At 67.0% G+C, this 27,602-nt stretch overlaps 10 protein-coding genes across 10 annotated transcripts in view; 8 read left to right on the top strand and 2 right to left on the bottom strand.

Moving 5' to 3' along the window:
* EMIHUDRAFT_349956 (hypothetical protein) overlaps window positions 1-206 on the bottom strand; it is a 960-nt gene extending 754 nt beyond the window's left edge. Inside the window, exon 1 of the mRNA XM_005770660.1 lies at window positions 1-206. This exon is cut by the window's left edge and continues 754 nt beyond it. Within this exon, the coding sequence (XP_005770717.1) occupies window positions 1-180 (180 nt within the window). The 5' untranslated portion in view covers window positions 181-206.
* A 1,098-nt stretch (window positions 207-1,304) lies between these two features.
* EMIHUDRAFT_448008 (hypothetical protein) lies at window positions 1,305-3,661 on the top strand. The gene is made up of 3 exons (XM_005770659.1): window positions 1,305-1,505; window positions 1,686-2,849; window positions 3,010-3,661. Exons 1-3 carry the CDS (start codon window positions 1,357-1,359, stop codon window positions 3,068-3,070), a joined length of 1,374 nt encoding a protein of 457 aa, XP_005770716.1. The 5' UTR covers window positions 1,305-1,356; the 3' UTR covers window positions 3,071-3,661.
* A 165-nt stretch (window positions 3,662-3,826) lies between these two features.
* EMIHUDRAFT_448007 (hypothetical protein) lies at window positions 3,827-5,215 on the top strand. The gene has a single exon (XM_005770658.1). The coding sequence runs from the start codon at window positions 3,931-3,933 to the stop codon at window positions 4,963-4,965; it is 1,035 nt and encodes a 344-aa protein (XP_005770715.1). The 5' UTR covers window positions 3,827-3,930; the 3' UTR covers window positions 4,966-5,215.
* Window positions 5,216-6,833: 1,618 nt separating this feature from the next.
* Window positions 6,834-7,486, top strand: EMIHUDRAFT_196456 (30S ribosomal protein S9; the record flags this gene model as incomplete). The annotated part of the gene is made up of 2 exons (XM_005770657.1): window positions 6,834-6,839; window positions 6,992-7,486. 2 exons carry the CDS (start codon window positions 6,834-6,836, stop codon window positions 7,484-7,486), a joined length of 501 nt encoding a protein of 166 aa, XP_005770714.1.
* A 206-nt stretch (window positions 7,487-7,692) lies between these two features.
* Window positions 7,693-10,055, top strand: EMIHUDRAFT_432355 (hypothetical protein). The gene is made up of 6 exons (XM_005770656.1): window positions 7,693-8,663; window positions 8,831-8,959; window positions 9,037-9,164; window positions 9,327-9,396; window positions 9,478-9,579; window positions 9,648-10,055. Exons 1-6 carry the CDS (start codon window positions 7,758-7,760, stop codon window positions 9,939-9,941), a joined length of 1,629 nt encoding a protein of 542 aa, XP_005770713.1. The 5' UTR covers window positions 7,693-7,757; the 3' UTR covers window positions 9,942-10,055.
* Window positions 10,056-12,747: 2,692 nt separating this feature from the next.
* EMIHUDRAFT_196452 (hypothetical protein) lies at window positions 12,748-13,446 on the top strand (the record flags this gene model as incomplete). Its single annotated transcript, XM_005770655.1, has 1 exon — window positions 12,748-13,446. One exon carries the CDS (start codon window positions 12,748-12,750, stop codon window positions 13,444-13,446), a length of 699 nt encoding a protein of 232 aa, XP_005770712.1.
* A 263-nt stretch (window positions 13,447-13,709) lies between these two features.
* Window positions 13,710-14,815, top strand: EMIHUDRAFT_448005 (hypothetical protein). The gene is made up of 2 exons (XM_005770654.1): window positions 13,710-14,497; window positions 14,673-14,815. The coding sequence occupies exon 1, from the start codon at window positions 13,790-13,792 to the stop codon at window positions 14,291-14,293; it is 504 nt and encodes a 167-aa protein (XP_005770711.1). The 5' UTR covers window positions 13,710-13,789; the 3' UTR covers window positions 14,294-14,497; window positions 14,673-14,815.
* A 392-nt stretch (window positions 14,816-15,207) lies between these two features.
* Window positions 15,208-15,766, bottom strand: EMIHUDRAFT_196450 (hypothetical protein; the record flags this gene model as incomplete). Its single annotated transcript, XM_005770653.1, has 3 exons — window positions 15,208-15,405; window positions 15,509-15,584; window positions 15,663-15,766. 3 exons carry the CDS (start codon window positions 15,764-15,766, stop codon window positions 15,208-15,210), a joined length of 378 nt encoding a protein of 125 aa, XP_005770710.1.
* Window positions 15,767-18,498: 2,732 nt separating this feature from the next.
* EMIHUDRAFT_96041 (hypothetical protein) lies at window positions 18,499-21,629 on the top strand (the record flags this gene model as incomplete). Its single annotated transcript, XM_005770652.1, has 5 exons — window positions 18,499-19,309; window positions 19,484-19,639; window positions 20,993-21,044; window positions 21,122-21,301; window positions 21,359-21,629. The coding sequence occupies 5 exons, from the start codon at window positions 18,499-18,501 to the stop codon at window positions 21,627-21,629; spliced, it is 1,470 nt and encodes a 489-aa protein (XP_005770709.1).
* Window positions 21,630-22,289: 660 nt separating this feature from the next.
* Window positions 22,290-27,453, top strand: EMIHUDRAFT_448004 (hypothetical protein; the record flags this gene model as incomplete). Its single annotated transcript, XM_005770651.1, has 14 exons — window positions 22,290-22,622; window positions 22,836-23,104; window positions 23,220-23,335; window positions 23,405-23,475; window positions 23,806-24,077; window positions 24,134-24,173; window positions 24,357-24,500; window positions 24,754-24,775; window positions 24,854-24,971; window positions 25,197-25,710; window positions 25,789-25,889; window positions 26,055-26,241; window positions 26,641-27,012; window positions 27,391-27,453. The coding sequence occupies 14 exons, from the start codon at window positions 22,290-22,292 to the stop codon at window positions 27,451-27,453; spliced, it is 2,622 nt and encodes an 873-aa protein (XP_005770708.1).
* Between the last annotated feature and the right edge of the window lie 149 nt (window positions 27,454-27,602).

Here is a 27,602-nt window from a genome sequence, read left to right as displayed (position 1 = left end):
GAGCGTGCCGTGCGTGTGCGAGTAGACCATCTCCTGCGAGCTGAGGCGCGAATCCCACTCGAAGTTGAGCTCGTCGCTCAGGAAGACGGGCATGAGATCGCTGACGTGGACGTTGACCACGGTGCTGTACGAGGCGTGGATCGAAGGCGGACTCGCGAGCACGCCGAGCGCGGAGAGCATAGGAGCAGTTGGGTTGCAGACTGTCGGATCACACGCCACCTCGTGGACAGGCAGCGAAACGACGACGAAATGTCCCGAATTTTCTTTCAATTCTTTCCTTCGGGCGCCAGTGCCCCACCCTCCACACACTACATTCACACACGACAACAAACGCATAACAACAACAGTCTCGCACGTAGAGAGAGAGTGTATGAGCGAGAGGTCAGAGGAGAGAGGTAGGGTGCCCACAGGACCCAAAAGAAAATAGCTTGCCGGCTCAAAAAGGGACGCACGCGGCAAATCTGATGTTGGCCAGTTCCAATAGGAGCGAGGCCTCTTCCGTTGGGGGACCGAGGTACATAGGAAACGAGGGTTTCCCATTGTGACCCGCTCCAGTGCGAGCGTGACACTGCACTTGCTTGGCGCCGAGCGCCCGCGGCTCAGACCTTGTGCAGGCCGACCCTCATTGGGCACGCCGGTCCGGACCGATGGCGCTCGGTGTGGAGCAAGCAGTGGATAGGGCCGCGAAACGCCGAGAAATTTCCGAAATTTTCCCGGGAGTTCGGACGCCCTATTCTCCACACACTAATACACACACCACAAGAAACGCATTTTGTGGCTCTTACGAACATGCCCGAACACCCGAAGGAAGGTGGACTGCTGACTGACAGACACAACAAAGGGTTTGAGAGAGACCTCTGTTTGTTGTCAGGGTTTGCGACCCGATTTTTGAAAACCAAGAACAAAATCACGACTCTCACAGTGACTTGGGCTCGGCAGCTTGTCAGTCAGCCCTCAGCCGAAGCTGGGTGGGGGGTTCCACCCGTAGCCAGCCGACCGAGCGAGAGAGCCCGCGTCGAGAATTCGACGCGGTCGGGAGGCCTTGCGGAGAGAGAGAGAGAGAGAGCGGAGAGACCAGCCGAGCTCCTTCACCGTCCGTGCCCGTCTGGATGTCCCTCCCTTAGTCCGCGTCGATGTCCGAGACGTCGATCGATCGAGGACCGAGGACCAGTCCGTTTGATCCCAATAGTGAGATCGCGGGACGTCCGCAAGGGAGTCGTGGATGTTCATGACCCACACGTAAACCGCCGAGACCATTAACCGCTCGGATATATCGTAAAAGGCAAACACCCTCCTTCCCCCATTGTTTCCTCCCTGTTCGGTGCTGGCCGCTTCCGGCTGTCTCAAGCAAACTCGATGCGATTCGTACTCCTCCTCTCGGCCACCGCCGTCGCGCAGAAGATTGGCACGCTCGTCAATGAGCAGCATCCCACCATTGACTTCTACGAGTGCACCGAGCAAGCGTGCACCTCCTCGCCGAAGCCGATCACGCTCGACGCCAACTGGTGCGGAGTCCCTCCATTACCCCTCGCTCGTTCACCTCCCTCGCTGCCACAGCTGTGCGCCTGCGCCACCGAGCCAGCGCCACCACAGCCCTCCGCACTGCAGACACCCTCTACTGCACCACCGCCAGCGCCACCGCCAGCGCTCGCCTGCCCGCTCCACTCGCCTCCTTCCGTGCGCAGGCGCTGGTACCACGATGGCACCGGGTCGTCCAACTGCTTCAACGACCACTTTGAGTGCGGCACGCCGGCAGAGTGCACCCGCGACTGCGAGCTCGAGGGCATCTCGCTCTCCGAGTACGAGTCGACGTATGGCATCACCGCCGCCGGCTCGGAGCTCTCGCTCAAGTTCGTGACGGATCACCAGTACGGCACCAACGTCGGCAGCCGCACCTATCTCATGAACGACGACAACAGCTACTACATGTTCAAGCTCAAGAATGCAGAGTTCACCTTTGACGTCGACGTGAGCACGCTCCAGTGCGGGATGAACGGCGCGCTCTACTTTGTCGAGATGCCCGAGGACGGCGGCCTGGGCGCCTTTCCGTCCAACACGGCGGGTGCCAACCTCGGCACGGGCTACTGCGACGCGCAGTGCCCACACGACATCAAGTACATCCACGGCGAGACAAACAGCGAGGGGTGGACCTCGGGCGAGAGCGGCGGCCGCTACGGCGCCTGCTGCGTCGAGATGGACATCTGGGAGGCCAACTCCTTCGCGACGGCGTACACTCCGCACTCGTGCGACACCACGAAGCCCGACACCGACCGCTACTACCGCTGCGACGGCGAGGTGGACTGCGGCGACGGCGAGAATCGGTACAACGGCGTGTGCGACAAGAATGGCTGCGACTTTCAGCCCTACCGGCACGGCAACACCTCCTTCTACGGGCCCGGCTCCTCCTTCCGCGTCGACACCACCAAGAAGATGACCGTCGTCACGCAGTTCATCACCGACGACGGCACCGACGACGGCACGCTCTCCGAGATCCGCCGCTTCTACGTGCAGGACGGCGTTGTGGTGCAGAACCCGACCGTCACAAAGGTCGGCTCCCCGCACGACTCGATCACGGAGGGCTTCTGCGATGCCGCCGCCGAGTGGGCAGCCGACGGCACCAACTTCTTGGAAAAGGGCGGGATGGAGTCGATGGACATCGCGCACGAGACGGGCATGGTACTCGTCATGTCGCTCTGGGACGACGAGACGGTCAACATGAAGTGGCTCGACTCCGACTTTGGCGACCCGCCATCCAACCTGCGCGGGCCTTGCCCCGGCGACGAGACGAGCACGCCCGAGTACGTGCGCGAGAACTATCCAAACAGCTTTGTCAAGTTCAGCAACATCAGGTTTGGTCCGATCGGGACGACCACACCGCCGTCTCCTTCGTCTCCGTCACCGTCGCCCTCCCCGTCACCCTCGCCCTCCCCGGCACCTGCGCCCTCGCCGTCGCCGTCCCCTTCTCCCTCACCCGGGCCGGCGGGTTGCCCCGTGTGCGCCCATCCCCAGTGCGGCTGCGACCTCCTCGGCCGGTCCTGGTGCACAGCAGACCACTGCCACGCTGACCTGAACGCGGCTGGCGGTTGCACCTGGGGAGACACTTGCTCGCCTGGGACGCCGACGCCGTCTCCGTCACCCTCGCCCTCGCCGTCGCCGTCTCCTTCGCCCTCGCCCTCCCCGTCGCCCTCCCCGTCGCCTTCCCCGTCACCCTCGCCCTCCCCGGCACCTGCGCCCTCGCCGTCGCCGTCCCCTTCTCCCTCACCCGGGCCGGCGGGTTGCCCCGTGTGCGCCCATCCCCAGTGCGGCTGCGACCTCCTCGGCCGGTCCTGGTGCACAGCAGACCACTGCCACGCTGACCTGAACGCGGCTGGCGGTTGCACCTGGGGAGACACTTGCTCGCCTGGGACGCCGACGCCGTCTCCGTCACCCTCGCCCTCGCCGTCGCCGTCTCCTTCGCCAGCGCCCTCGCCCTCCCCGTCGCCCTCCCCGTCGCCCTCCCCGTCACCCTCGCCCTCCCCGGCACCTGCGCCCTCGCCGTCGCCGTCCCCTTCTCCCTCACCCGGGCCGGCGGGTTGCCCCGTGTGCGCCCATCCCCAGTGCGGCTGCGACCTCCTCGGCCGGTCCTGGTGCACAGCAGACCACTGCCACGCTGACCTGAACGCGGCTGGCGGTTGCACCTGGGGAGACACTTGCTCGCCTGGGACGCCGACGCCGTCTCCGTCACCCTCGCCCTCGCCGTCGCCGTCTCCTTCGCCAGCGCCCTCGCCCTCCCCGTCGCCCTCCCCGTCGCCCTCCCCGTCCACGGGTCCCTCCCCGCCGCCCTCGACCAACGCCGCGCCCAACTTCTACTACAAGAGCTGGCAAGCCTGCTCGGCCACCGAGGCCGAGGCCTTTGGCGAGAAATTCACGTGCCCGGCGGACGCCGCCTTGATGTGCGGTGCCGACGACGACGTCCGGGGCCTCTACTGCGCCGAGTCGGAGAAGCAGAGCTGTGCCGACATCCTCTCCCCGAGCAGCATCAACCCTGCCAGCCCTGGCGGCGCGGGCTGGATGTCGCCGACCTTGATGCTCGGCAGCAGCGAAATGGTGGCCGCTGCCGCGGCCGACGGGTACGATGGCGCCTACGCCGTCGTCACCTTCGACAAGCTTCCGCTCGGCACGTGCATCGAGGTGACGCCCAGCAGCGGTTCCAGCCAGTTCGCCCCTAGCTCCGCCGTCCCACTCGCGCCGAAGCTCAAGGCGCAGATCTTCAACACGGCCGCGAGCGCGGTGGACGTCTACATGGCGGGTGGCGGCCTGGGCGCCTACAACGGGTGCAGCGCCGCGGGCAGCGAGACCGCCGTGCCTCCGGTCCCCTTCTACTCCAAGTACGCCACCTCCGCCAACACCGACTTTGTCAGCCACCTGCAGAGCATCGGCTACTCGAACGCGGGGTCCCAGCTCGACAGCGTCGTCACGTGGCAGGGCGGGATCCGCGGCGGTGCGACCTACGCCGCGTGCATCGCCAGCGGCGGCAGCAAGCAGGCCTGCGCGCCGCCGGGGAATGGATGCAACGGGGGCGGCGGCATCTGCATCGAGGACGCCGAGACGGCGTGCGCGCTCGCCTTTGAGGGCGTGGGCAGCTACACGACCACCAAGGCCATCGAGAGCTGCAAGTTCGCCTTTGCATACGACCTGCACTGGAACCGCGACGTGCGGGTCGAGGTTGTGGCTTGCCCCGCCGGTCTGACCGAGGTGACGGGCCTGATCCCGGCCAACCCCAACAACTTCCAAGGCCGGACCTTCGACACCTACACGACCACGATGGAGGACTGCTCGCTCCCCTCCGCATCGCGCCTCGGCAACACGTTCGACAAGGGGCCGTGGAGGCCCGGGTACGACGCCATGTACGTCTCGAACCTGCTCGGCGAACATTACACGACGGAGGACGCGCCCCTCCCGACCGCCGACACGCCGTGCGCCTAAGGCTCCGCGAAGGCTCTTATGCGTCTCGCAGGCCAGCACCCCCTCGCTCCCTGCCCCGTTCATTACTCCGACGCTGCCTTGTCCCTAGACTTCGCCCCATGCGGCCACATCCAGACACGACTTACAGTCCCGAAGCTGCCTTGTCACCGACGTCGTTCGAAGCTTGTTCGCATGCGTGTCGGTATTAGTGTTGAGTATTCGTCTTCCTCAAATAAATAAATAGAGTAGACATCTCCAGGAGAGATGGGCGACGAGAAGTCACGCCCAAGCCATACCACCCAAGACAGCTTGGAGAGCTCCCGGTAAGGCTACATTTCGTAACGATCGTCGCTATTGGCCATCTGCCTCCTGCAGCCTCTGTTGAGGGGCGGAATGCGCGGGGGTTTCGGCGCGATGCCTCCGGCTAGTACACGGTACTGCTCTGCCGCAAACTCTCCTGCGCTCGCGTGACGTGTGGGGCGCACGCACTGCGCTCGAAAGTCGCGATTTGGCAATAGGCGCTCGAGCCGGCGCGCAGTGGAGGGGGCGCCGCGCAGGGGGATCGGGGGGGTGCGAGAGGGGGCGTGGGTCGGGCGCTCACCGGCCGGCTCCGGGAGCGGCCGTCCCGTCGAAGAGGGGGGCTGGTGCTGCTCGAATGACGACGCATGCCGCTCTGCTGCGCCGCCGATAGCCCCTCTTCCGAGCCGGCGCGTGGCGGCGAGCCGCGGCCAGTGTCGCTGGTGCGGTGGCTTCGCAGGGTGCATCGGCCGGCAGTGAGAGCGGCCATCACGTCGATGAGGGGGGGGTGTCGGCGACTCGTGTGGCTCGAGGCCTACGCTGCGCCGCCCAAGCCCTACTGCCGATCCAGCGCCTGGCGTTTGGGGCGAGCCGCGGTCGTCGTCGCTGATGGTATGGCGGCGGCGGCGGCGGCTCGTCCTTCCCTCCGGCCGCGATTCCGGTCCCGCCGCGCTCGCGGGAGGTGGCGCGCCCACCGCCGCGCGGGCGGCCGTGGCTGCGCATATGAACACGCTACACCCTTTCTCCTCAACGGCTATCCGTGCTTGCTGTGCCCCTGCGTGGTGTGTTTCAAGTTCTTACAACCCAAGGTGATAGAGGGCAAAAAGATCGACGCGTTGCGCTCTTGCCGATCCGCACCTACCTAGGCTCTTAAAAAAGAAAGAAAGAAAACAGACAACCCAAGGGAGGGATGGAAGGACGGCACGCCGCCACCACACAGGGATTTTAAGGAGAGGTGTGTGGTGCGCTAGCCGTCGCCCACCCTAGGGAGTCTGCCTCTTCCTATCTCTCTTCGCAGTCTCTCGCCGCTTCTCGCTGCAACCTTCATGCCACCTCGCGGTCGTCCCACTCTCGTCGTTCTCTCCCGTGTCATTTCCTCCTCTGTCGCGTCGTTCTCTTCTGCCTCGTCCTGTGACGCCGCCGCCTGCCGGTCCCTTGTTCTCGCGGCTTCTTTCGCCTTTCGGCGCAACTCCGTCCTCCTCGCGGCGTATCCTGGCCCCTCGAGTCTATCGAGCTCCCCTCGCGCAAGGACCACATTTCTGACTCCCACTCCGATCATTTGCCTACAGGTCATGTTGTTGCTCAGGTCCACTCTCTCTTCGAACATCGTGCCTCTTACGGATGATGCCGGCGCTGGGGTCCCCTTCGGATGCATCGTGACATCTGACAACTGGATTTCCACTGGTTCGTCCTCCTCGGAGTCATCTTCCCCGTCCTCCTTCCGCTCGGCTCTTCGCTCGGTACGTTCGGAGAGAGAGATTTTGTACGTTCGGTGTGGCTCACCCTCCATGCCGTGAACAGGCGCTTTATCCACCCTATATTCTTCTCTCGTTCCTCTGCCCGTGCCTTGGTCTTGTCGTTGTTTCGCACCCATGTCTGTATGGACTCTTTGGTGGCGCGCCCAACACTTCACACGGGGGTAAATTCTTTTTCGGGCTTTTCGCTCATGCTGTCGGGAGCCTCCCGCTCGCTGCGGCGCGTGTGCTCCACCCTCGCCGGGCGGGCGGCGGGCGCCGGCGACGGGGTGCAGGGCACGCTGCGCATCGCGGGCGCGGTGCGCGGCCCGTCTCCGTCCGAGCGGCCGGCCGGCGACACCTCTCGCAAGTACGTCTCAGTCGACCACCTCGGCCGCGCGCACGCCGTTGGCCGGCGCAAGCGCGCGGTCGCGCGTGTGTGGGTGTGGGAGTCGGAGGACCCGGATGCGCCGCAGGTGACGGTCAACGGCCAGTCCGTCTCGCAGTTCTTCGGCGGGCACTGGGACCTGCGGTACGCGGCGCTGTCGCCATTCTTCAAGACGCAGACCGCGGGCCTCTACTCGGTGATGTCGACCGTCCGGGGCGGCGGCCGCTCCGGCCAGGCGGAGGCGCTCCGGCTCGGCATCGCCACCGCGTTGCAGGGCCTCAACTTTGACCTGCGGCCGACACTAAAGTCGGCCGGCTTCTTGACTCGCGACCGGCGGCAGCGCGAGAGGAAGAAGCCGGGCCAGGCGGGCGCGCGGAAGAAATTCGCGTGGGTGAAGCGCTGAGGCGGGGGTGGGTGCGATGAGGACGGCGCGGTGTGATGGGTCTGGGAGACGGTTTCCGCTGGTTTCGCTGCGGCCTAGGGTACCCACTAGGCTTAATTAAAAGGGTACCCTGCCCCGGCTGGGGCGTCCAGGCCCCAGCTTACGAAGCAAACCTAAGAAAAACTCGAATTTGAATTCTTTTCACCGAAACGCTGTCAGCAAGGCACGCCCCGGCGTCGGCGGCGAGGGAGAGTCGGTCTTCAGGCGCAGAGACACACGCGACACGGTGTATATGGAGGCGGCGCTCCACTTCAAGCCATCGGCGAACACGCCGATAACGACCACCAAAGCGCTCGACGATGATATGGATGATGTGGAGGTAGGGTCGTTGCCGGTCGGCGTCGAGGCGTGCCTCGCAGTGCGCCGCCGCAATGACGACGACAGGAGGAGGGTCGAGCAGCTCTCGCGCCAGCTTGATGAGAAAGGGAAGGAGGTCAACGAGTACGACTTTGAAATACAAAGCCCGATGCCTCCGCGCGCCGGTCGCCGGCGTAAGAGCGACTCCAAAAAGGCAGCGCCGGCAAATGGTGTCGGTTTTCCGCCGGCACTGACTGACGGCGTCGGTTTTCCGCCGGCCGGCAGTGCGACGCCGGGCTGGCTCGCGAAGGCTGAGACCGCGCTCGAGGCAGTGCTCGCCGAGGACGCTGAGTCGGCGCCCGTCTCGCGATCGCATTCTGTGGCCTCTCTTGTGGACGCGATCGAGGTGGAGAGGCAGATGGACGTCGAGGTTGTCCTCGTTGACACGATCACGGCGGAGCTGGCCTTGTCCGATCGCAGCGCCGGACAGGACGACGGGTCAAACGACGCGGGCCGCGCCGAGCACGAGCAGCGGCGGCGCGAGGCCGCGCGTGGACGGTGGGGCGGCTGGCGCCTCTTTGCGCGCTCGCCCACCTCGTTTGAGCGCTTCGGCGAGCAGCCACACGCTGTCGACGAGGCCGCGGCGGACGGCGAGCAGCGCCAGCAGCCCATGGAGCCGCCGGAGGGCGGGCAGCTTGATGGCGCCCCGCCCATTCGGCGCGCTCCGACGTGGATGCCTCCTCTGATGGCGAAGGAGGGCGGGGACGCCCCACGCGCCTGGCCCGGCACGTGGCTGCGAGATCTCTTTGCCCAGCTGAAGGGGCGCGCCCTGCTGCTCGTGGTGTGTGCGCCCCCTCTTCCCCCAGCTAACCCCTCTCGCTCACACCCTCCCCGGTCCCTAACCGCTCCTCGCCATTTGCACCCGCGCCTGACCCCTACAGCGCACACCTGGCCCCTAGCCTCTGCCTCTGCTGAGCCTGCCTCGCTCGCCTGCCTCGGCATCGGCAGGCGCTGCTCCTCTTCCAGTCCGCCTCCTCCGTCGTCCTCCGCCGGTACGAGTCGCTCCTCGACCGCCACCCGACCCTCATCGCCTTCCTTACCATGCTCGTCGGCGCGGGCGGCAACGCGGGCAACCAGGCGGCCGCACTTCTCGTAGAGCGTGGCCGACCAAGTCCATGACACGTCCATGAGTGACACGTCCACGGCCTGTCCAGGCGGCCGTCCTCGTCATCCGCGGCCTCGCCACCGGCGCAACGCGCCGCGCCTCGATGGGCAGCCTCCTCCTCTCCGAGCTGCGCGTCGGGCTCTGCATCGCCGCACTCCTCGCGGCGCTGAGCTACTGGCGCGTGTCGCGCCTCGTCCGCCGCCCCCCACCCCCCACCCCACCCCACCCCTTCCCTCCTCCCCTCCCACCCCACCCCACCCCTTCCCTACCCCCCCCATGGCTCGCTGTCCCCGCCCGTCGAGACCCGTTCCGCGACAATGTCCACGCCCCGTCCCGCAGGCGCGTCGACTACTTCCTGCCCGACGACGCGCCGCACGCCCACCTCGAGTCCGCCACAGTCGCAACCTCGGCCCGCCCCTCTAGCCCGGCTCGCGGGTCCGCTTCTCCCGCACCGACCCCCGACCCGCGTCCCGCAGCACTCCGAGGATAGGCCTTTTGCATCGTCGCGATCGCCGTCGTCGTCGGCGCCGCGCTGCCGATGGGGCTCTACCTCGTGCGGCTCGACCCGGCGCACGCGGGAGCAACCATCCAGGTCCGCGGGTCCTTCCCTCCCTCTCCCCTCCCCCCCTTGTTTGAACTCCTCATCCACAAAGCTCAAAGGTGGTCATGGACATCGTGGGCGTGCTGATCACTTGCTTCGTCGGCTCGCGACTCCTCTCCAGCCACGCTGACGAGGTTGCCGCCCAGGGCGGGCGGGCGGGCGGGCGCTTGCTGGGCCTCTCCCACGGCGCCGCCGCCCCCGGCGCGCTGCCCTTCGACTTGGCGGAGCCCGCGCCGCCGTGCAGCTACACGCCGCAGGGCGAGGAGGCGGAGGCGGCGTTTGAGGCGGCGGTCGTGCGCGAAGCACAGCGGCGGGCGGTGGCACTGATCGCCGCCCTCGCGCAGCAGCGCTAGAAAGGTAGGAGGACTATTCACGAAAATCACAACCCCAGCCACCAAGAGCTCGCTCCCGGATGGCGGCAAGCGACTGCGCGTGTCTTCTGTCTATGAAGCCTTCCATGTCGATGCCATGGGCCATCAAACACATGCACAAGTACGGGGTGCGGACCCTGAGTTGAACAGGGGTTGTGCGCCAAGCCCTCCTGCTCGGCTCCAGCGAGTAGACAAGTGTTACCATCAACAGAGGAGAAGGATATGACCTCAGGGCTGATGTGACCAAGCGCTGGTAGCGTGGTTTTACCTCACACCCATGGTCTCACAGTGTGCCGGCAGTCGCCGAGCAGTGTCGCTCACACAAGCCGCAGCACGAGTGACTGAGGGCCAGTGAGGGCGAGCCCATCGCTGTCACAGCTGTGGCAGCCGCACAGTAGGCTGTGCCAACTGTGCAGAGCGTATGAGCAGCAGAGGAGCTGCTCTCCAGGCTTCAGGCGCAAAGAGCTGCATGCCACCGAAAGCGCTGTCGAGGTTCGCCGAGCGCGGCGAAATCGGGGGACGCCGTCACCGACGAGCGCGTTGGAGTATTCACTCCGGACAAAGACGGCCACACGCACACGAGCTGCGGTCGTGTGGCCGTCATAGCGGCGAGGCGCGGGACCGTCTGTGGCGAAGTGGGTCGCGTCCCCCGATTTCCTCAACTCAGGGTCCGCTCCCTCTAGGCCCGACTCAGCCAGCGAGTTGGAGGGCCCGCCTTTCTGCCACTGACGATTCAACAATGCAATGAATGCGTCGGCCATTATCGACACGAGAAACTTATAAGGGGAGATATCGAGACCCAAATATCTGTCCCCGGAAATAGAGGCGATTCTCGCAGTGCAGCATATCTGATATCTCCCATAAACCGTAACGCCAGACACAGTCGAGAGACACAGATCTCGAGAAACGGACAGACAGCGACGACAGGACCATTCACCTTTCACGCATTCATGGCGAGAGGGCCCACCTAGCTAGGGGTCAGGGCTCTCTAGCCCGTAGCCCGATCCCGATCATCCGGCCCGCTGGATGCGCTTCTCAGCTCACCGGCCCTGGATGTGAGGTTACCGACTGCACTCCAAGTGCTCCAAGTGCTCCACCGCGTCATCTTAGTTTCAGCCCGGTTACAGTAATTACTCTTTTTTTCTGCTCCTTGCCGACGCTCTTGGAGCTTTGGAGATGGGGAGTGCGAGAGCGTCCGACTCCGTATGTCTCGCAAAATGCCACTCGTACTTTTTCTTGGCTCTTGGAGCACACTTGGAGTGTCACACCGAGTGTGATCCGTGAAGCGTGATCCGTGAGGGTCCGCCCGCAGGCGCGTTTTGTATACCGAGGCGGTGCCCGGTGCCGAGCGCAGGCAGAGCTCACAGGTCGGACCTTAAGGTCATTCACGGACGGGTGTCCGCGGCCCACTGTGTCCGCTGGTAGGACAGTGATCGCCGCAAACCCTGTGGTCAGCTCCATATGATCTCGGATATTTTTTGTAGGCACCGTAACACCAAAAAACTACTATGTCATGCAGTGAAAAGTAATCCGAGCTGGCCCGCGGCCGCAATGAATTAAAAGGGGCGGTTTTCGAGGGGGAATCTGGAGAATCTGGGAATCTGCTCACCACGGACCCCCGCGTCATCGAAAAACTTTTCACTGCAAGACATAGTACTTTTTTAAGGTGCTCTACAAGCTAGGCACAAAAGATATGGCATTGCAGGCCATTTAGGGCCCCTTAGACGATCACTGAGTAGGCCAAAATCCCCACTGGGCCGGGAGCAACCTTAAAGACAGGTTGGCGGGCAGGTTCCACGGTTTCCGGACCGCCCCGTTGGAGGTAGGCCGCTCGTCTAGCCAATCAGCCTTAAGCGAGCGGCCTGGCCGTTGGAATGGCCGGGTGGAGAGAGGGTCGGGGCCTCAATGACCTAGTTGCCCGGCCGGGCGTTCGGACTCTTCCCCGTGCGGGGCCTCGGCGTCCTAGTAATCCGGCCGGCCGTTCGGTCTCTTACCCGTGGGCCCCCTCTCGTCGGGTTGAGGGGAGGTCGACTGTCCCTGACGGCGAACCTCAGTTACGAGCCGCCCTCCCCCGATGCGGACATGCGGGGAGGAGGTCAATGACCTGCCTAGTCGCCCGACATGCCAGGCATGCCGACCTTTCGGAGCCCCCCCTCGTAGACGTGTGCCGCTGGGATCATTCCAGTACGCCCGAGGGCGACGGTCCCCCGGTAGTAGACGTTGGCGCCGAGGAGGGAGGAGTCGCCGAAGGACGGGTAGTCGTCGGTCATGCGGGGGGAGGAGGAGTCGGCGAGTAGCGGGGATGAGAAATGCCTGAGAGGGTGGGGAGGGAGGCGTGAGGCGCGAGGTGAGGGGTGTGGGGGCGCGGGGTGCGGGGCGTGCGTGGGACGCGAGGCGTGAGGCGCAGGGCGTGGGGCGGGAGGGCGCGGGGGCAAGGAGTTGTGTGTGTGTGTGTGTTTGTATGTGTGATTGTGTGTGTTGGTTTGTTTGTGCGAGGGCAGGGCAGGGCAAGGCAGGGCGGCGGCGAGCGGCGAGCGGCGTCGGCGAGATCGGCGATGAAGAGAGGCGATGGTGACGTACACGGCGGCAGTGTTCACACCGGAGTGTGGTGATTAAGCCTCACATCCAGGGTTCGGGCCCCTACCCGGATAGGGCTTGGGGGTCTGTGGCCACTGTAACACAACAGTCCCACTGACTTGGTTGGAGCCATAAAAAGAAAAGGAACGCGCAAGGACCGAGGGCCCAGGGAGTTACACGTCGCGCGTTCTGCGCTGTGTGCAATCGATCGATGTTTGCTGCGATGTCCACGTCTTTCGCCGCATCCTTCGCGCTTCCGCCGCTGCCTGATCTGCGAGACCTTGAGGCGCTGCAGGCGACGCACTCTGTCTCCGATACTGCTCACTGGGCCATCCCGGGCCTCGTGATGCAAGGTCGCCACCCCGGCAGCGGCCGCGGCTCGACGCTGTCCCGGCTGACCGCCATCCGTTCAGAGGGCTGCGGCACCTTTGTGTGCCTGCAGGCCGAAGTCCCGCCGCAGGATGGCAGCACGGTGCTCGGCGGCGTCGCTGTTGAGCCGCTCCCCGGCCTGGAGCCCTACGCGGCGGACGCCGCAGCCGCCGCCCCTGAATCGCCACTGAAGTTCGCCCACTTTGGAATACGGGACATGCATCCTGCGGACGACGTCGCGGCACTGCGCAGCCTCGTCTACGAGCTGGCTCGGCGCGTTCGGACTGGCGAGGTGCTCTACGTCCACTGCTGGGGAGGCAAGGGTAGAGCCGGCCTGGTCTGCGCCTGCCTGCTCGCCTACCTCTACAACATCGGCGCGGAGGAGGCGCTCGTCCGGACGCAGGTCTACTGCTCGCTGCGCAACCAGGGGGTCGGCGCCACGCTCCTCTCGCCCGAGACGGAGGAGCAGAAGCAGCAAGTGCGCGAATTTGTGAGGCTGTCGCGAGCGGCCCCCGACTGTGTGGACAACCCAAACACGTGAGCAGGGCTCCAGGATCCAAACGACGTGTGAGTGTGTGATCTGGGCCCGTAGTTGTGTTTTGCGTGTGTGCGTTACGTGTGTGTGAGTGTTAGTGGAGCACTTGGTCTTGGAGCCACCCCGTCGGCACGGGGAGTCTAAAAGCCGGTAGGTAGGTAGGCGAGGAGGTGAAGAACTCGAATGAACACTGAGGCTCGGACTGACACCAGCGAGGTATTGGTGGACAAGCCAAAAAACCGTTCGCCTGTGAGCGCCAGACTTGTGAGCAGAACGAGAGAGTGAGCTCCACCATTACCGCGCTGGTAGCGTGAGCGTCCACCATACCGCGCTGGTGTCCGACGGCCTGATGAATGGCATCATGAGTCGGAGGTCGAGCGGAGGTAGCAAACCGTCACTCGGCGTGGGCGACTCAGTTACGGTTTGCTGGTGCCCGCGTTCTGGAACGTGGTACACAGGCGAGGTCACCGCCCTCAACGCCGAGACCCGCCGTTTCGAGGTGACGTATGACCCCGACGGCGCCGACGAACCGGAGAAGCAGTGGCACCCGCTCGCCTGGCTAGAGCCTGTTGACGGCCAGCGCCCGCGCGTCAAGGTGGCCGCCGTGTCCGAGCCTGACGTCGAGGTGAAGATCAAACGCCCACGAAAGACCGTGCAACCGCGGGCCAAGCCCGTGGCTCCGCCTGCTCCAACGGCCTCCGACGCGCGGCCAGCCTCGACGCCCCAGGCCCAGAGCGCGCGCTGCGAGAGCATCTCGGAGCGAATGGCTTTTCTCAGACAGCTAAAAGAGGGGGGCAAGATCTCCGAGGCGGAAGAGGCGAGGCATCGGGACCGGATCCTCGGCGAGATCTGAACGGCAAGCCTAGACGCTGATCACTCCAGTCCGGCGCACGGCGGACACGCGCTGACGGCGTGTGCCGTGAGCACAGATCCTGCAGGCCAATAGTCATTCCGTTCTCGCCGGTACGCCTTTCTCGCACGTCGCATTTTGCTGTCTCTCAGTCTCCTTCTCGATAGGCGTGTTCGTCAGATGCCGCTCTGTATGCGTACGTGGTCTGTCTCGCGCGCAGCGCTCGCACGTTCCCTCGTTCCGTCACGCGTTGCTCCGTGACATACGTGTACACCTGTTACGGCTCGGTACGGCGGCGTGGTTTGGGGGTTGCCGGCGCTCGCGGAACAACATCAAGCGGGCGAGGTCATAGGGTGCAAACCATCTGGGCGTGAGAACGAGTGGGACTCCCTCGCGTCTTCCCGCGGCGAGTTAAGCTCTTAAGCAGTGTCCGCGCCTCTCTCACGTTCACTCTATCTCCGGAGATTATGTGTTTGTACGAGCCACCATAGAACAAGATCTGTAGATGCCCTTTTGGGCTTGATACATAAACAGTCAAAACTCCGGTGTGTGCACGGCCCGCGCAAACGCTTGGCCGTTGGCGAAGCCCCGAAGCCGGCGATGTGCGCACACTTGGACGACTATGTGACACTTGTGTGACGTTGTGACACACCGGTCACCGCGAGATCTAAAACCGCAGCATCGCGCGAGTTGCGTCGACACAGGAGGCACAACACAGATGTACAGGTCCACTCAGCCACGGCTACGCGGCGCGTCGCATCGTCTCGGCCACTGCAAGTGGCCGATGAGGCTGGATATCTGCATGCCGAGTGACAGTGCGGGTGCGTTGGCTCACTCAACACTCTCTCGCCCCCGTTCTCAGGGAGGAGAGCGGACAGGCCGGCCCTGTGCCCGTCAGTCTGGCCAGGATGTATGGCTCACATGAGTTCTGCCGATTCCGGTCGCGATGCTCCCGACGAGGCGTCCACCGCCTCCTTTTCGTAAGGCTGCTCGTTCAGAAAGTCGAGCGCCTCGAGCTGCTCTCGGCCTGGCGCGGCGGGCGCGCGGTTGGCGAATCGGCCCTTTTGGCCGCGCTGCCGGTTGACGGCGTGCCGGTGCCGTGACTCGTGCAGATACTGAGGGCGGGCGACGAGGCGTGAGATTGTGCCAGATTGAGCCGGTGTTTTGGACGCGGGCGGTTGGGTAAGTGGAGAGGCAGGCGGGAGTGAGCGGGCGCACCGGCTGGCGAGGCAGGTGCGGTCGGATGTGCTCGTTCGTGGCACGCTCAACGCGACGCTTCAGGATGCGCTTATACCTTCAGCACAGGGGGGTGGCGGCGCGAGAATCAGTCCGAGGGTCGGTGCGAGAGGGACCGAGGCGGAGAGCGGCACACTGCTTCGGGTTGATCTCTCGCCACTCGACCAGCTCCGTCTGGACGAGCGTGGCAACCACGACCTTCCTCGCGCCCCCTTTTGGTCGATCCTGCACGGATGCCATCTTTGGACGAAACGACCACTCGGGCTCGCAATCGTTTCGACGCGTTCCGCTTTGCTTGCGTCTGAGCGGCCAGTTTTGATCGAGACTCGCGGAGATAGATAACACTTGAGCGCTTGAGCACTTGATAGGGTCGATTCCGCATGGTACGGGACCCCTATCGTCTCGCCCTCCCTCACTGGTGTGTTCATTGGGGGGGGTCATAACAAACACGGTACAGGATCGAGGTGCACGCTGCTGAGGACCCCAGAGGGTAGATCGAGCAGTGTCGTCCCCCCTCTCCATCATCTCACTGGGAGACGTCGGCGGTGGTGGCGGTGTGACCGATCGAGCTACAAGAGGAGCTTGTTCAGCAGGATCCGGGATAGTCAGATGCACTACCTCACTGGGCCTGAACAAAAATCTCTCTCTGGGCCTGAGACCATCGTACGACAGCATCCCGTCACCCCTCCGGATTTGTGTGGGGTCGAACCACTCCGGGATGGGCAAGCCCATTGTTGTAAGTTCCATTGGTTAATTGTCAAAAATTCTGTTGTGCAAGAGGGGAGAGGGCTCTGACGGAGTGTGTGGCGGGAGAGGGCAGGAAATGGGCGCGGGGGAGGGGGAGGGGGGGGGGGGGCTCAGCCGTGCAAAAAGCATCAATTAATAATCTTAACGAAGAAATATTGCTCGGCCGTTCATGAAGTCCGTCTCGATCTGGAGGAGACGGGTCAACCCCGTGAGGACCAGATCACGAGCAATAGTCGACAAAAGCACTGATCTGTGGGCAGCAGATCTCCATGTCGGTCGCGCCCTGCGACAGGACAACCGCGGGCCTCGGATGCTTGCCCGGACGCGGACCCGCCGTGCGAATTGCAGACCCGGAGGAGGCCGACCCAGCTCACCCCCAGAGAGGCCATGCCCAGGGTCAGCCATGAGAGGGGGGGCCGTTTCCGTCCGTCCAAAGGCTAGATAGATAACAAGCAAGTTTGCCACTGTGGGTGGGTGGGTGGGGGGGGGGGGGGTCCCGCCGCGCCCGTTGCCTGATCCCCGATCATCTCAGGCATTCTGAAAAGCTCGCTGTCCTCTCAAAAAGAACAAGGACCCCCCCCCCCTCTCCCTCCCCCCCCCCTCTCTCTCTCTCTTCTCTCTCTCTCTCTCTCTCTCTCTCTCTCTCTCTCTCTCTCTCTCTCTCTCTCTCTCTCTCTCTCTGTGTGTGTGTGTGTGTGTGTGTGTGTGTGTGTGTGTGTGTGTCCCTCTCTCTCGCTACCCAACGCGGCCAAAGAAAGGATATCAACCTCGAGAACCTCGAGAACCTCTCTCAGCGCCACAGCTTGGAGCACTTGGAGTGCGGTCAGCAACCTCACATCCAGGCAGGGCCGGGGCTAAGGCCTAAGCAAGCGCACCCAGCGAGCCGGAAAAAATAAAATATTCTTAGCTTCAAGCCCCCCTCCGAGACTAGGGACAGTCACCACCCGTACACAGGAGAGGTGGGAGTGCCCCCCGCCCCCACTTGCCCTGACTGCACAGGATAGCGTGCCCCGATAACGGCGACATATAGTGGGGGACACTGCGCAAGGAGGGGCACCCAGCGAGCCGGATGAACGGCATCGATCGGGCTGGGCATGAGAAATATGAAACACGCCGGAAATTCGGTCGAGTACTCTCGCCTCGGCAAATTTGACAAGTCCTAGTGGGACAAGGAGGGATGCGCGTCCAGCGGTGGGCTGGCACGTCCTGGAGTTTGAGGCGGCTTTCGCTGCACTCCTCGGTGACCAAACGACGAGCTGGGAGAGCTGGCGACCAACGCGACCCGAAGGTGGCTGGCGGCGATGGACGACCGAGCGGAACACAGCGAACCGAGGAGCCGCTTATGCAGGGAACCGATCGATGAGCGGCTTGCGAGTGGAGACCTTTGCTGTCGATGGCCTCGCGAGCAGCACACTATCATCACTAAACGAAATTCTTTCCAGTGCGCGCCAGTCCCGTGCCTAGTGTTGTGAGAGAGCATTTCCTTGTACAATTCTTTCGCTCGAATCGTGGTGTGGGAGAGGCTTTTGGAGCACTTGGTCTTGGAGTGCGGTCATCAACCGCACGCCCAGGGCCGTGGAGCTAAGAAGCGCACCCAGCGGGCCGGACGATTGGCCTCGGGTTGCGGGCTAGAGAGCCCTAGCCCTGGGGGGTGCGCGTTCGCAGGGAAGAGGCCATAAAGTAAAAACACGGGCCTCCGATGGTTGGCTCCATGTACCGGGTTTCCCCATTATCTGCAGGACGCCCCCTCTACTCGGAGCTAGTGGACACGACACTGTACACCAGCACATACACAAACCCTCGCTTAGCCCCCGTCGGGCGTGCAAAGCAAAAACGCCGATTGTGCGCGAAATCGGCGTGCAAAGCAAAACGCCGTTGCTCTCACACACAGACATGCTTCCCCCCTCTCGGCGTGGACACAATGATGCGCTGCACCGAGCGACCGAGGTAGCGGGACGTGCGCACTGTGTCGCCAACATCGCCCTTTTTGCCTGTTTGCCTCTTTTGCGCGTGCGACTTCACTTGCAGCTTCTGCTCCAGCGTTGTATCTTACCAACCTATCTGTGAACTCTCCCCCCATCCCCAGGGCCTCCAGGGCTCGCACCTCAACCTCTCACGGAGCAGCGCACAGCGGCACAGAAGTATTTTCTTCTCATAACAGGTGTGAACGGCGCATGGAAGGGGAATGCCATGGAAAAACCGTCCTAACACGTACATGTTGTGTCATGTCCTCGACACTCTGGCCGCTCGCGGGCAACGCGCACGGTGCGTGTCGGGACGCTGCCCTAAACACGCCGGCCAACGACCTGCTTCTCGGCTTGAGCGAGCTCAGTTGCCAGGACGCGTGCGTGGCCGACAGCTTCTGCCACGCCACCGGATTCAGCATCCCGGTCGGTTGGGAAAAGGAGTGCAGGCTCTTCAAGTCGCCCGTCGTCCGGACCCTCCCTATGAGCGGAGTGTCTTGCCGCCTAAAGCCGGGTTCTTCTTCCAGCTACATCGGCCCATCGTCAATGAGCCTGTCCTTCGGCCCGGGCTTGGCGCAAGCTCCCGGCCCACCAACGCCGTCGAGCCCGCCACCTCCACAGCTGCCGTGGGCTATCCCGCCTCCGCCGCCACCCAGCGCCCTCTCTGCAACGCCGTGGTGGCTGCCGGGACCCGTCACGACGGGACTCACCGGCCAGGCGAGGCCCCGTCCGCCACATTTGCTGCCGCCACCGTCGCCGCCGCCGAATTTGCCGCCCCCCACGCCGCCACCACCGCCACCGTCGCCGCCGAATTTGCCGCCACCCACGCCGCCACCACCGCCACCGTCGCCGCCGCCGAATTTGCCGCCCCCCACGCCGCCACCACCGTCACTGCCGCCGCTGCTGCCGTGCACAGAGTGTGCGGACGAGCGGAACAAGTGGATGGCGACCAACTCCTTAACGTGCCACAGTTTTCCCTACGCGTACATCAAGCTCTGCAAGTGGGATGCGGAGTGGGCCATGCAGAAGTTCTGTCAGAGGTCGTGCTTTGACAACGGGGCGGGCTACGGCGGTGATCTGTGCTGTGCATCGGAACGACCACCGCCGCCGCCTCCCACCGTGCGCCTCGCCGCCGTCCTTCCGGGCTCCTCCACGCTGCCGTGGCCTGTGCGGACTCACGCGCCTCCGCAAGCCCCTCTTCATCCCCCGCTGTGGCCGCCGCTGCCGCCGCTGCTGCCGTGCACAGAGTGTGCGGACGAGCGGAACAAGTGGATGGCGACCAACTCCTTAACGTGCCACAGTTTTCCCTACGCGTACATCAAGCTCTGCAAGTGGGATGCGGAGTGGGCCATGCAGAAGTTCTGTCAGAGGTCGTGCTTTGACAACGGGGCGGGCTACGGCGGTGATCTGTGCTGTGCATCGGAACGACCACCGCCGCCGCCTCCCACCGTGCGCCTCGCCGCCGTCCTTCCGGGCTCCTCCACGCTGCCGTGGCCTGTGCGGACTCACGCGCCTCCGCAAGCCCCTCTTCATCCCCCGCTGTGGCCGCCGCTGCCGCCGCTGCCGCTGCCGCCACCGCCGCTGCCGCCGTCGCCGCTGCCGCCGCCGCCGCCGCGCCCTCGACCTCCAGTCCAGCCTCCGCCGCGCTACAACCCCCTCCCTCAGGCGACCTACCCTCAGGCCTCTGTTGCCCAAGCCGTTGCCGCTCCTCCACCGCCCCCTCCAGGCTCGGCTCTGCTGCGCCGGCCACCACCGCCACCCTTCGTCTCCAGCAGCCCAACCCCATGTCCGCCGCCGCCACTCCCGCCCTTCCCACCCGGTCGCGCCCCGCCGTCGCCGCCAGCACCGCCGCCAGCACCGCCACGACCGCCACTCGATCCGCAGCCGCTCCTACCTCCTCCACCGCCGTCGCCCCCCTCGCCCCCCTCGCCTCAATCGCCTCCGACGCCGCCGACGCCGCCCGCCCCACCATCGCCCCCGCCCCTCTCGCCCGAGCCTCCCAGCCCTCCGACGCAGCCGTCGTCTCCGCCGCGCCTGCCGCCGAGCGCGCCGCTCGACGGCATCCTCCGTGCGCGGCAAGCGCTCGCCTCTCTGCCGGGAGAGCAGCCCGCCACGCGCGAGACGTGCGCCGCCAGCCAAGCCCCCCTCGCGCACTCGTGCGCGTGCGGCGTCGCATCGGCCGACGGCGGCGCCTGCTGCAGCTCGAAGTGCGTGCTCTGCGACAGCACCCGCTGCAGCCCTCGCGGGTGGCCGCAAGCCTGGGTCGACGTCTGCTGTGCGCCGCGGATCAGGCTGATTGCCGCGCCATGCCGACTGCCGGGCGATGTTGGCTGCGTCATCATCACTTCCCCTCCGTACCCTCCGCCGCCGCCACCTCTCCCCACGAGCCCCTCGCCCCAGCCACCCTCTCCTTCTCCTCCTCCACCACCCCCGTCGCCACTGTCGCCACCGGCTCCTCCCCCGCCCCCGGGCATTCCGTGGCCCTCGCCTCCCCCGCCCTCGCCAGCCTCGCCTCCCCCGACGCCCCGGTCGCCCCCTCCCACCTCGCCTCCCCCGACGCCCCGGTCGCCCCCTCCCACCTCGCCTCCACTGCCGCCGAGTCACCCACCTCCGGCGGCGGCGGTGCCGCCGCCGCCACCGTCGCCGCCGCCGCCACCGTCGCCGCCGCCGCCACCGTCGCCGCCACCGCCGCTCCCGCATAGGTCGCCTCCCGCCCTTCCCGCCCCGCTGCCGTCCCCTCCTTGGCACCCTCCAGACGAGCCGCCGCAGCTGCCGCCGCTGGACGCCTCTGAAGCCATCGTCAAAGGGTCTGCGTCCGGGCGTGGGCTCCCTAGAGCCCCTCGAGCCCTCTCGTCTCGACGCCGTGCCGTCTCCTCCGCTGTAGGCTCCGGCTCTGGCAGCTGGCGGGTCGAGGCGCAATGGGCCCGGCGGCGCAGATTTGGTCGTACGGCTTGGCGGGTGCCGCCACAGGAGTCGCTGCTGGGCTGCTGGGCGTGGGCCTTTGGGCAGGCCTCCTCTGCTGGCGCAGGCGGCCCTACCCTCTCCGCGACCGCGAGACAGAGGGGTGTGACATTGAGGCCAGAGGTTGACGAGCGAGTCTCGCTCGCCACACGCCCCGTAGGCGGGCGCCGGCGCACCTCCGGCACACGCAGCTTCAAGAGAGCATCGCGATCGCGGATCATGACGAAACTGATCGAAGCAGCCAGCGAGCATTGACAATGGCCGAGCCCGTCGACGCCGGCGTCGAAGCAGCTCGCCGCGTGGCCCGCGAGACGGACGAGCTCTGGGCGAGGCAAACCGGCGCAGTCCCACGGGTGCGCGATCTCATTGCAAGCAGCGAGGAGCGCTCTGGTGCGCAGCCCGCGCCGCGCCGCTCATACGGAAAGAGTTGAGAGGCGTGTGGGGAGGAGAAGTCTTGACAGGGACCACACAGCAAAACACGAGCAGGGTAACGGGGCTCGGTACGAGCCCTCGAGCTCGTAGGTCCGATCGTTACCTCTTGCTCGTAGTTTTGCTGTGTGCACCACCCTCGCCCAGGGATTCACAAACAATGCGCTGTCTCCCGGCCGTTATCTTTTTTCTCGGGGCAGCTGCAGGTTGTCGCGCCGCCCTGAATGGGGAGCACACCCACACTCTGCACGTGGGCTGTGTCCGTGTCGAGTGTCCGCTCTGACGAATAAATGAACTGTGTGTCAGAGAGTGTCTGACGCCGGTGGCATCGGCCGCCGAGGGAACGTCGGGAAGAGGCACGAGAGATTAAGAGCACGAAAACAGAAAACCCAAACGAGGGATAGGTAGGACACGCCGCCACCACACAGGGATTTTAAGGAGAGGAGTGTAATAAATAAATAAATAAATACAACGGACATCCCAAGCTAGGGCTGGGTCGAGGACAGACACGTCCCCACCTTTGCAGGATTTTGCAAAGAGAGGAGTGTGGTGCTAGCGTGGGCCGCCAAAAATTCTTTGGGCGCGCCCTGACCGCCTAAAGCCAGGACACCAAGAGGGGCAACCACCGCACATTGTTCCACCCAGCCAGCGAGGCTCCACACATGGACGGCGGCGAAGTACTCGTGGCTCAAGCCGAGACGGGCTGCGGCCACACCCTCGAGGTGGCCGCCGCCGACTCTGTCATCGGTCTCAAGACGGTCCTCTCCGAGGTAACCGGCCTGGACGTCGGCTGCCAGATCCTGCTGCTCGAGGGGGAGCGGCTGGAGAACGACGCTTCGCTCGGCGAGTACGGCCTGCCGGCCTCAAGCGGCGCCCGCTCCCGCCCGGTCTTCCTCTTCAACCGCCGCTCGCTCAACCGCTCCGCGCCGCTGCCCGACCCGCCCGGTCTGGCTCCGGCCGAGGCGCTCGTCCCGGAGGGCCTGCCCGAGGAGCTGGTGCCGCGCCGGCCGGCCGATCTAGCCTCTCCGCTCGTCCGCGCGCTCGTCGACTACGAGCGCCACTTTGCGCTCCACCGGCTGCAGGCGCAGGCGCTGCACGACAGCGGCGCGGCGCGGCTGCGCGCGGCGCGCGAGGCGCTGGACGGACGGGAGCTGCAGGGGATGGCGCTCGGCTGCGCGGTGCTCAACCTGCGCGGCTTCGCCTCCAAGCTGAGCGAGCGCTACGCCCAGTTCCAGGCCTCGTATGAGGAGACGACGGCGCTGCAGCAGCAGCTCGTCGCGTCGTTCGACGCCGACCTCGCCGCCCTGCGGGGCGCGCCGCTCGACGACGCGATCGCGGAGCTGGAGGGGTGGGGGGCGGGTGTGAGCCTGCTGCACTGCTGCGGCGAGGAGCGGCTCCGCTCGTGGCTCTCCGAGTGCCAGCACAACGCCGACCACCTCACCGCCAAGGCGGCTCAGTTTGCGCTCCAGTGGTCCGAGTTGCAGGCGAGGGGAGATATGGGGAGATATGGGGGAGATATGGGTTTGCGCTCCAGTGGTCCGAGTTGCAGGCGAGGGGGCGATGAAAGCAGGAGGAGGGGGTCACAAGATGAGACTCTGGCGTGAGCTGCAGGCGGGGATCGCCCTCGAGGAGGAGGCGCCCGAGACGCACGCGCCGCCCTCCTCGGCGGAGCTGCGGCTGCGCACCACCTCCACGCTGCTGCAGCAGGGTGGCTCCGTCCTCGCCGCGCCTCGCCGCGACGACGTGATGATGAGACCGCGTCACTGTGACTGTACAGGCGACTCCGTCCTCACCGAGCTCAGCCGCGACGCACTTCGCGTCTCCCGCCTCGTCGACGAGCAGACGCAGGTTGCGCCGGACGGGTCCCCTCTCCCCGCAGGGTCCCCGCTCCCGCCAGCCTCGCGCAGCATGGCCGGCTCCTCCACCGCGGTCGGCTCCTTCGCTGCGGCGGGACCGGCCACGCCCGCCGGGGCCACTGACGGCGCGAGCGGCGCACCGCCCGACGCGGGCCGTGCCCCCTCCCCCGCTCGCCCGGCGGCGGGCGGCGAGGCGGCTGCCGGCGTTGCGGCGGGCGGCGAGGAGGGGGTCGGCGGCGAAGGCGGCGGCGAGGCGGCCGGGAGCGCGACGCCGTCGCTTCGCGGCTCGCTGGTTCGCCCCTCGGCGGCCAAGCTGCTCGAGGAGTGCGCCGCGCTCGAGACGCTGCACGAGAGGCACCTTCAGGTGCTGCTGCCGCAGATGCGATCGCTGGACGCGTCGCTGCGCGGGGCGCAGGAGGAGGCCGGGGCGACGCGCGGGGCGATGCACACCAAGGTCTTCCAGCGGCTGCGCGCGATCTCGGCGCTCCAGTCGCAGATCGCCGAGCTGCGCAACAAGTTGCACCTGTACACCTCGCTCCTCGCCCGCGTGCGTGTGTACTGCGACCAGCTGCTGCTCATGCGCGGGACGGACCTGTCGGTTGCAGAGGCCACGGGCGCCACCGCTCACGCCCCTCTACCCTTGCGAGCAGGCGCCGGCTGCCCATCACGTACGAGGCGTGCTTGCGCGAGGTGGCGCACCGCCGAAATTTCAACCACGCCTACGCCACGTCCGCCCGCGAGTCGGCCGAGGCGCGCCGCCCGCGCCGCCCGCGCCGCCCGCGCCGCCCGCCGGGCCCCGCCCACTTCCCCCGCCTGTTTCCCACCGCCGGACCCCCCCCCCCCCCCCCCACTGCGCGTGTGCGGTGCCCCCAGGCGCTCGCCGCCGCGCGCGAGAGCGAGGTAGCGCGGCGCGACGCCTTCATGTCCGAGCATGGCTCGCTGCTGCCTCGCAACCTGCGTGCCTTCTCCGCCCTGCTGCACGCGCGGCCCGCCTACATCGAGGTCAACTCGAGAGAGGTGCCTGGCGCGGGCGTGGACGGCGACTTCGCCGACTCGACCATCCTCGCCCTCTCGCAAGCCATCGACCTGCCGCGAGACGCGGAGGCGCCGCACGGCGCGGAGCGCGCCGCCGGCGCCGGCCCGCCCGCCTCGGCGCTCTTCCCCTCGCAGCAGCCGGCCGGCTCCGCCTCTGCGACGGCGCGCGTCGAGAGGGAGAGGCGCCCCCCCCGCGCCTCGATCCCGCCTCACACGCCCTCCCGCGTGCGCGCAGGGGCATGCCGGCGTGCGGGAGAGTGTGCCCCTCGTATCCTCCCTCGCGTCCGCCGCAACCTCCTCCTCCCCCACGCCCCCGCCGGCCCCTCCGTTGGAAGGAGGCAGCGCCGCCGCCGCGCCGAGCGGAGTACGCGCGGGCAGCTCCGAGGCACTGGCTGGCTCCGAGGCGGTCGTTGTGGAGGCGCCCGCGGCGGACGCCGGCCACGCCCACCCGCCGTCTGTCCCAGCGGCGCAAGGCGAGGGCGGCGCGGAGGCGGAGGGGGCGGTCTCGCCCGGGGCGGCGTGCGGCGGAGCGAGCAGCAGCCTCGGGGCCGGGCCGGCGCCGCAAGGGGCAGCGGGCGGGTCGGCGGCGTCCCCCGCGGGCGCCTCGCTCGCGCGGCTCCCTCCGACGGATATCCCTCCCGTGGGGCCTCCGCCACCGGGGACGGCCAGCCCGCCCAGGCCCTCGACAAGCGCGATCGCCGACGCTGCGCCTTCGCCGGACGCGTCTCTCGAGCGCAGCCCTCCTGCAGTCTGCCCCGAGCCCGCCGCCGGCTCGATTGCGGTGGCGTCGGTCGCCGCCGCCGCCGTGGCGTCGGCTCGCGCTCTCGCGGCGCAGCAGCTGGCGCTCGCCGATGACGGCGCCGAGGGAGCCTCGCCTGAGGCCCGCGCGTCCGGCAGCGGCGGCGAGGAGGGGGCGGCTGCGGAGGCGGCGCCCGAGGGGATCGCGCGGTCGACCTCGGACGAGGGTGCGAGCCGCGCGCGCGACGAGGGGCGCCTGCCGATCCAGCGCTCCCTCTCGGCGCAGTCCGCTCTCAACCGCGCCGGGCGGAGGAGGCGGGCCCGCGCCGACGGGCAAGGCGCCTTCCCCGCGCTCGCGTCGACGCCGCTCGCGGCGCTCGACCTGTCCGGCCGCTTCTACAACAGGGACGTCAGCGGCGAGCGCGACGTCGCCTACGCGGCCGCCGCCCTCGACGTGGACGGCGGCGACGGCGGCGGCGCCCTGACCGGCGGCGTCAGCGGCGAGCTCTCCGAGCTGGGCGCTGCGCTCGAGGCGCTCGGCACTCCGATGGAGGGGCTGCCGATTGCCGCCGCCTCGCAGCTGCAGCGGCGCGTCACCGCGCAGGAGAGCGTCGCCGCGTCCCTTCGCCGGCGGTGCGACAAGGCGGAGGCGTCGCTCTCTGCGGAGCGCCGCCGCGCAGCCAAGCTCGAGGAGCAGCTCGCAGAGGCGCGCTCCGCGCTCGCCGCCGCCGCGGGCAGCCGCGAGGCGGCGGCGGGCGATGCCGCCTCCGCCGCCGCCGCCTCGGACGCGGAGGCGAGCGAGCAACTCTCAGACGGAGGCACGCCGGTGACCCTCGCCCTCACGGTGAGCGGCGGCGGCGTGGCGGAGGACCCCCCGACGGCGCAGCTGGCGTGCCGGCGGGTGCTCTCCTCCGAGCTCGAGGAGCTCGAGGCGTCGCACGAGGCGGTGTGGCAGGCGCACTGCACCCTCTCCTCCGCCGTGCGGGTGGCGATGTCGTGCCTCCCTCCGCCCGGCCGCGTGAGCAGCCGCCACTCGTCGGGAGGAGGAGGAGGCGGAGGCGGAGGCGGAGGCGGATCGGAGGCGTCGCAGCACGCGCTCGCGTCTCCGGGCCGATCCTCCTCCGAAGGGGCGCGCGCAGACTCGGCTTCCGGAAGCCGCTCCCCCGCCGCCGGAGTCCCCTCCTCCGCCGCGCCCCCCCCCGCCCCCTCCGAAGAGGCCGCCGCGCCCTCCGAGCCGGCCGCGAGCCCGCCCGCGCCCGCGCCCGCCGCGCCTTCGCCCGCCGGCGCGAGCGGCGGCGGCGAGCCCTCGCCCTCCCGCAGCAGCCGCAAGTCGCCGCCGACCGCCCCCCCGCTCGCGCTGCCGACGACAGCCGCGACGGAGCAGCTCTACGCGGCGGCAAAGGGTGCGGCGGAGCGGCTCGTCTCGTCGGCGCGGCAGGCGGCGCACGCAAACGCACGGCTCGGCCACGTGATGGCGACGGAGAGGGAGGCGCACCGCGCCGCGGTCGCGCTCGCGGGCCGCCGCCTCTCATACCTCTCGGCAGACGCGAACGCGCGGCTGCTCTTTGCGGCGCAGCCGCCGCGCCACGCCCCGGCGGCTGGCGTCTCGTTTGGGGCGCTCATGCTGCCAGCGCTGCCGTCGGGGCTGCCCACGCACTGGCTGTCCCGCGAGTCGACGCAGTCGCTCCGCCGGTGGTGCGAGGAGGAGGAGGTTCCCCTCGCCGCCCTCCGCTGCGTGGTCGGCCGCGTCGTGGCGGTGGACGGCCCGACCACCGTCGGCCCCGGCGAGGGCGGGCGAGGCTCGACCGAGGCGCCGCCCCTCCCATCTCTCTCGCCCCACCCATCTCTCTCGCCCCTCCCATCTCTCTCGCCCCTCCCATCTCTCTCGCCCCACCCATCTCTCTCGCCCCTCCCATCTCTCTCGCCCCACCCATCTCTCTCGCCCCTCCCATCTCTCTCGCCCCTCCCATCTCTCTCGCGCGCAGCGCCACCCCCGCCCCTCCCCTCCCGCCTCCCTGCCGCCCGCCTCCTCCCTTGGCAATTTTTGGGTGGGGTTGGCGGTTTCATTCCCCCCCCCCCCCCCCCCCCACCCTGCCCGCCTCGCCCCCAGGCCAACCCGTACAACCTCGCCGAGGGCGACTCGTACTTTGTCGTCCACGCGGAGATGGTGCTGCCCCACCGGTGGGTCGTCATGTGAGTGCGCGCCGAGGGACGCGGGGCGCCGCTACTCGACGCACTTCCGCACACGCGACACGCACACTCACCCGACAGCTCTCTTTCTTTGCAGCCGCGGCTCGGACACTCAGGGGCGAGAGTGCTAATCTCTCGTCGTCGCGTGAGCTGAAA

The sequence above is a fragment of the Emiliania huxleyi genome, assembly GCF_000372725.1.
Source record: "Emiliania huxleyi CCMP1516 unplaced genomic scaffold EMIHUscaffold_4, whole genome shotgun sequence".
Taxonomy (NCBI): domain Eukaryota; phylum Haptophyta; order Isochrysidales; family Noelaerhabdaceae; genus Emiliania; species Emiliania huxleyi.
The sequence above is the reverse complement of the archived record's forward strand: the minus strand, read 5'-3'. Positions and strand labels throughout refer to the sequence as shown.

Excerpts from the sequence above, each read along its gene's own strand:
- EMIHUDRAFT_448008 (XM_005770659.1), top strand. The coding sequence starts at position 1,357 with ATGCGATTCGTACTCCTCCTCTCGGCCACCGCCGTCGCGCAGAAGATT. Across the intron at positions 1,506-1,685 it reads ATCACGCTCGACGCCAACTG|GCGCTGGTACCACGATGGCA; the intron begins GTGCGGAGTCCC and ends TTCCGTGCGCAG. Across the intron at positions 2,850-3,009 it reads GTCAAGTTCAGCAACATCAG|TGCGGCTGCGACCTCCTCGG; the intron begins GTTTGGTCCGAT and ends GCCCATCCCCAG.
- EMIHUDRAFT_448007 (XM_005770658.1), top strand. The coding sequence starts at position 3,931 with ATGTGCGGTGCCGACGACGACGTCCGGGGCCTCTACTGCGCCGAGTCG.
- EMIHUDRAFT_432355 (XM_005770656.1), top strand. The coding sequence starts at position 7,758 with ATGGAGGCGGCGCTCCACTTCAAGCCATCGGCGAACACGCCGATAACG. Across the intron at positions 8,664-8,830 it reads GGCGCGCCCTGCTGCTCGTG|GCGCTGCTCCTCTTCCAGTC; the intron begins GTGTGTGCGCCC and ends CGGCATCGGCAG. Across the intron at positions 9,580-9,647 it reads ACGCGGGAGCAACCATCCAG|GTGGTCATGGACATCGTGGG; the intron begins GTCCGCGGGTCC and ends CAAAGCTCAAAG.
- EMIHUDRAFT_448005 (XM_005770654.1), top strand. The coding sequence starts at position 13,790 with ATGAATGGCATCATGAGTCGGAGGTCGAGCGGAGGTAGCAAACCGTCA.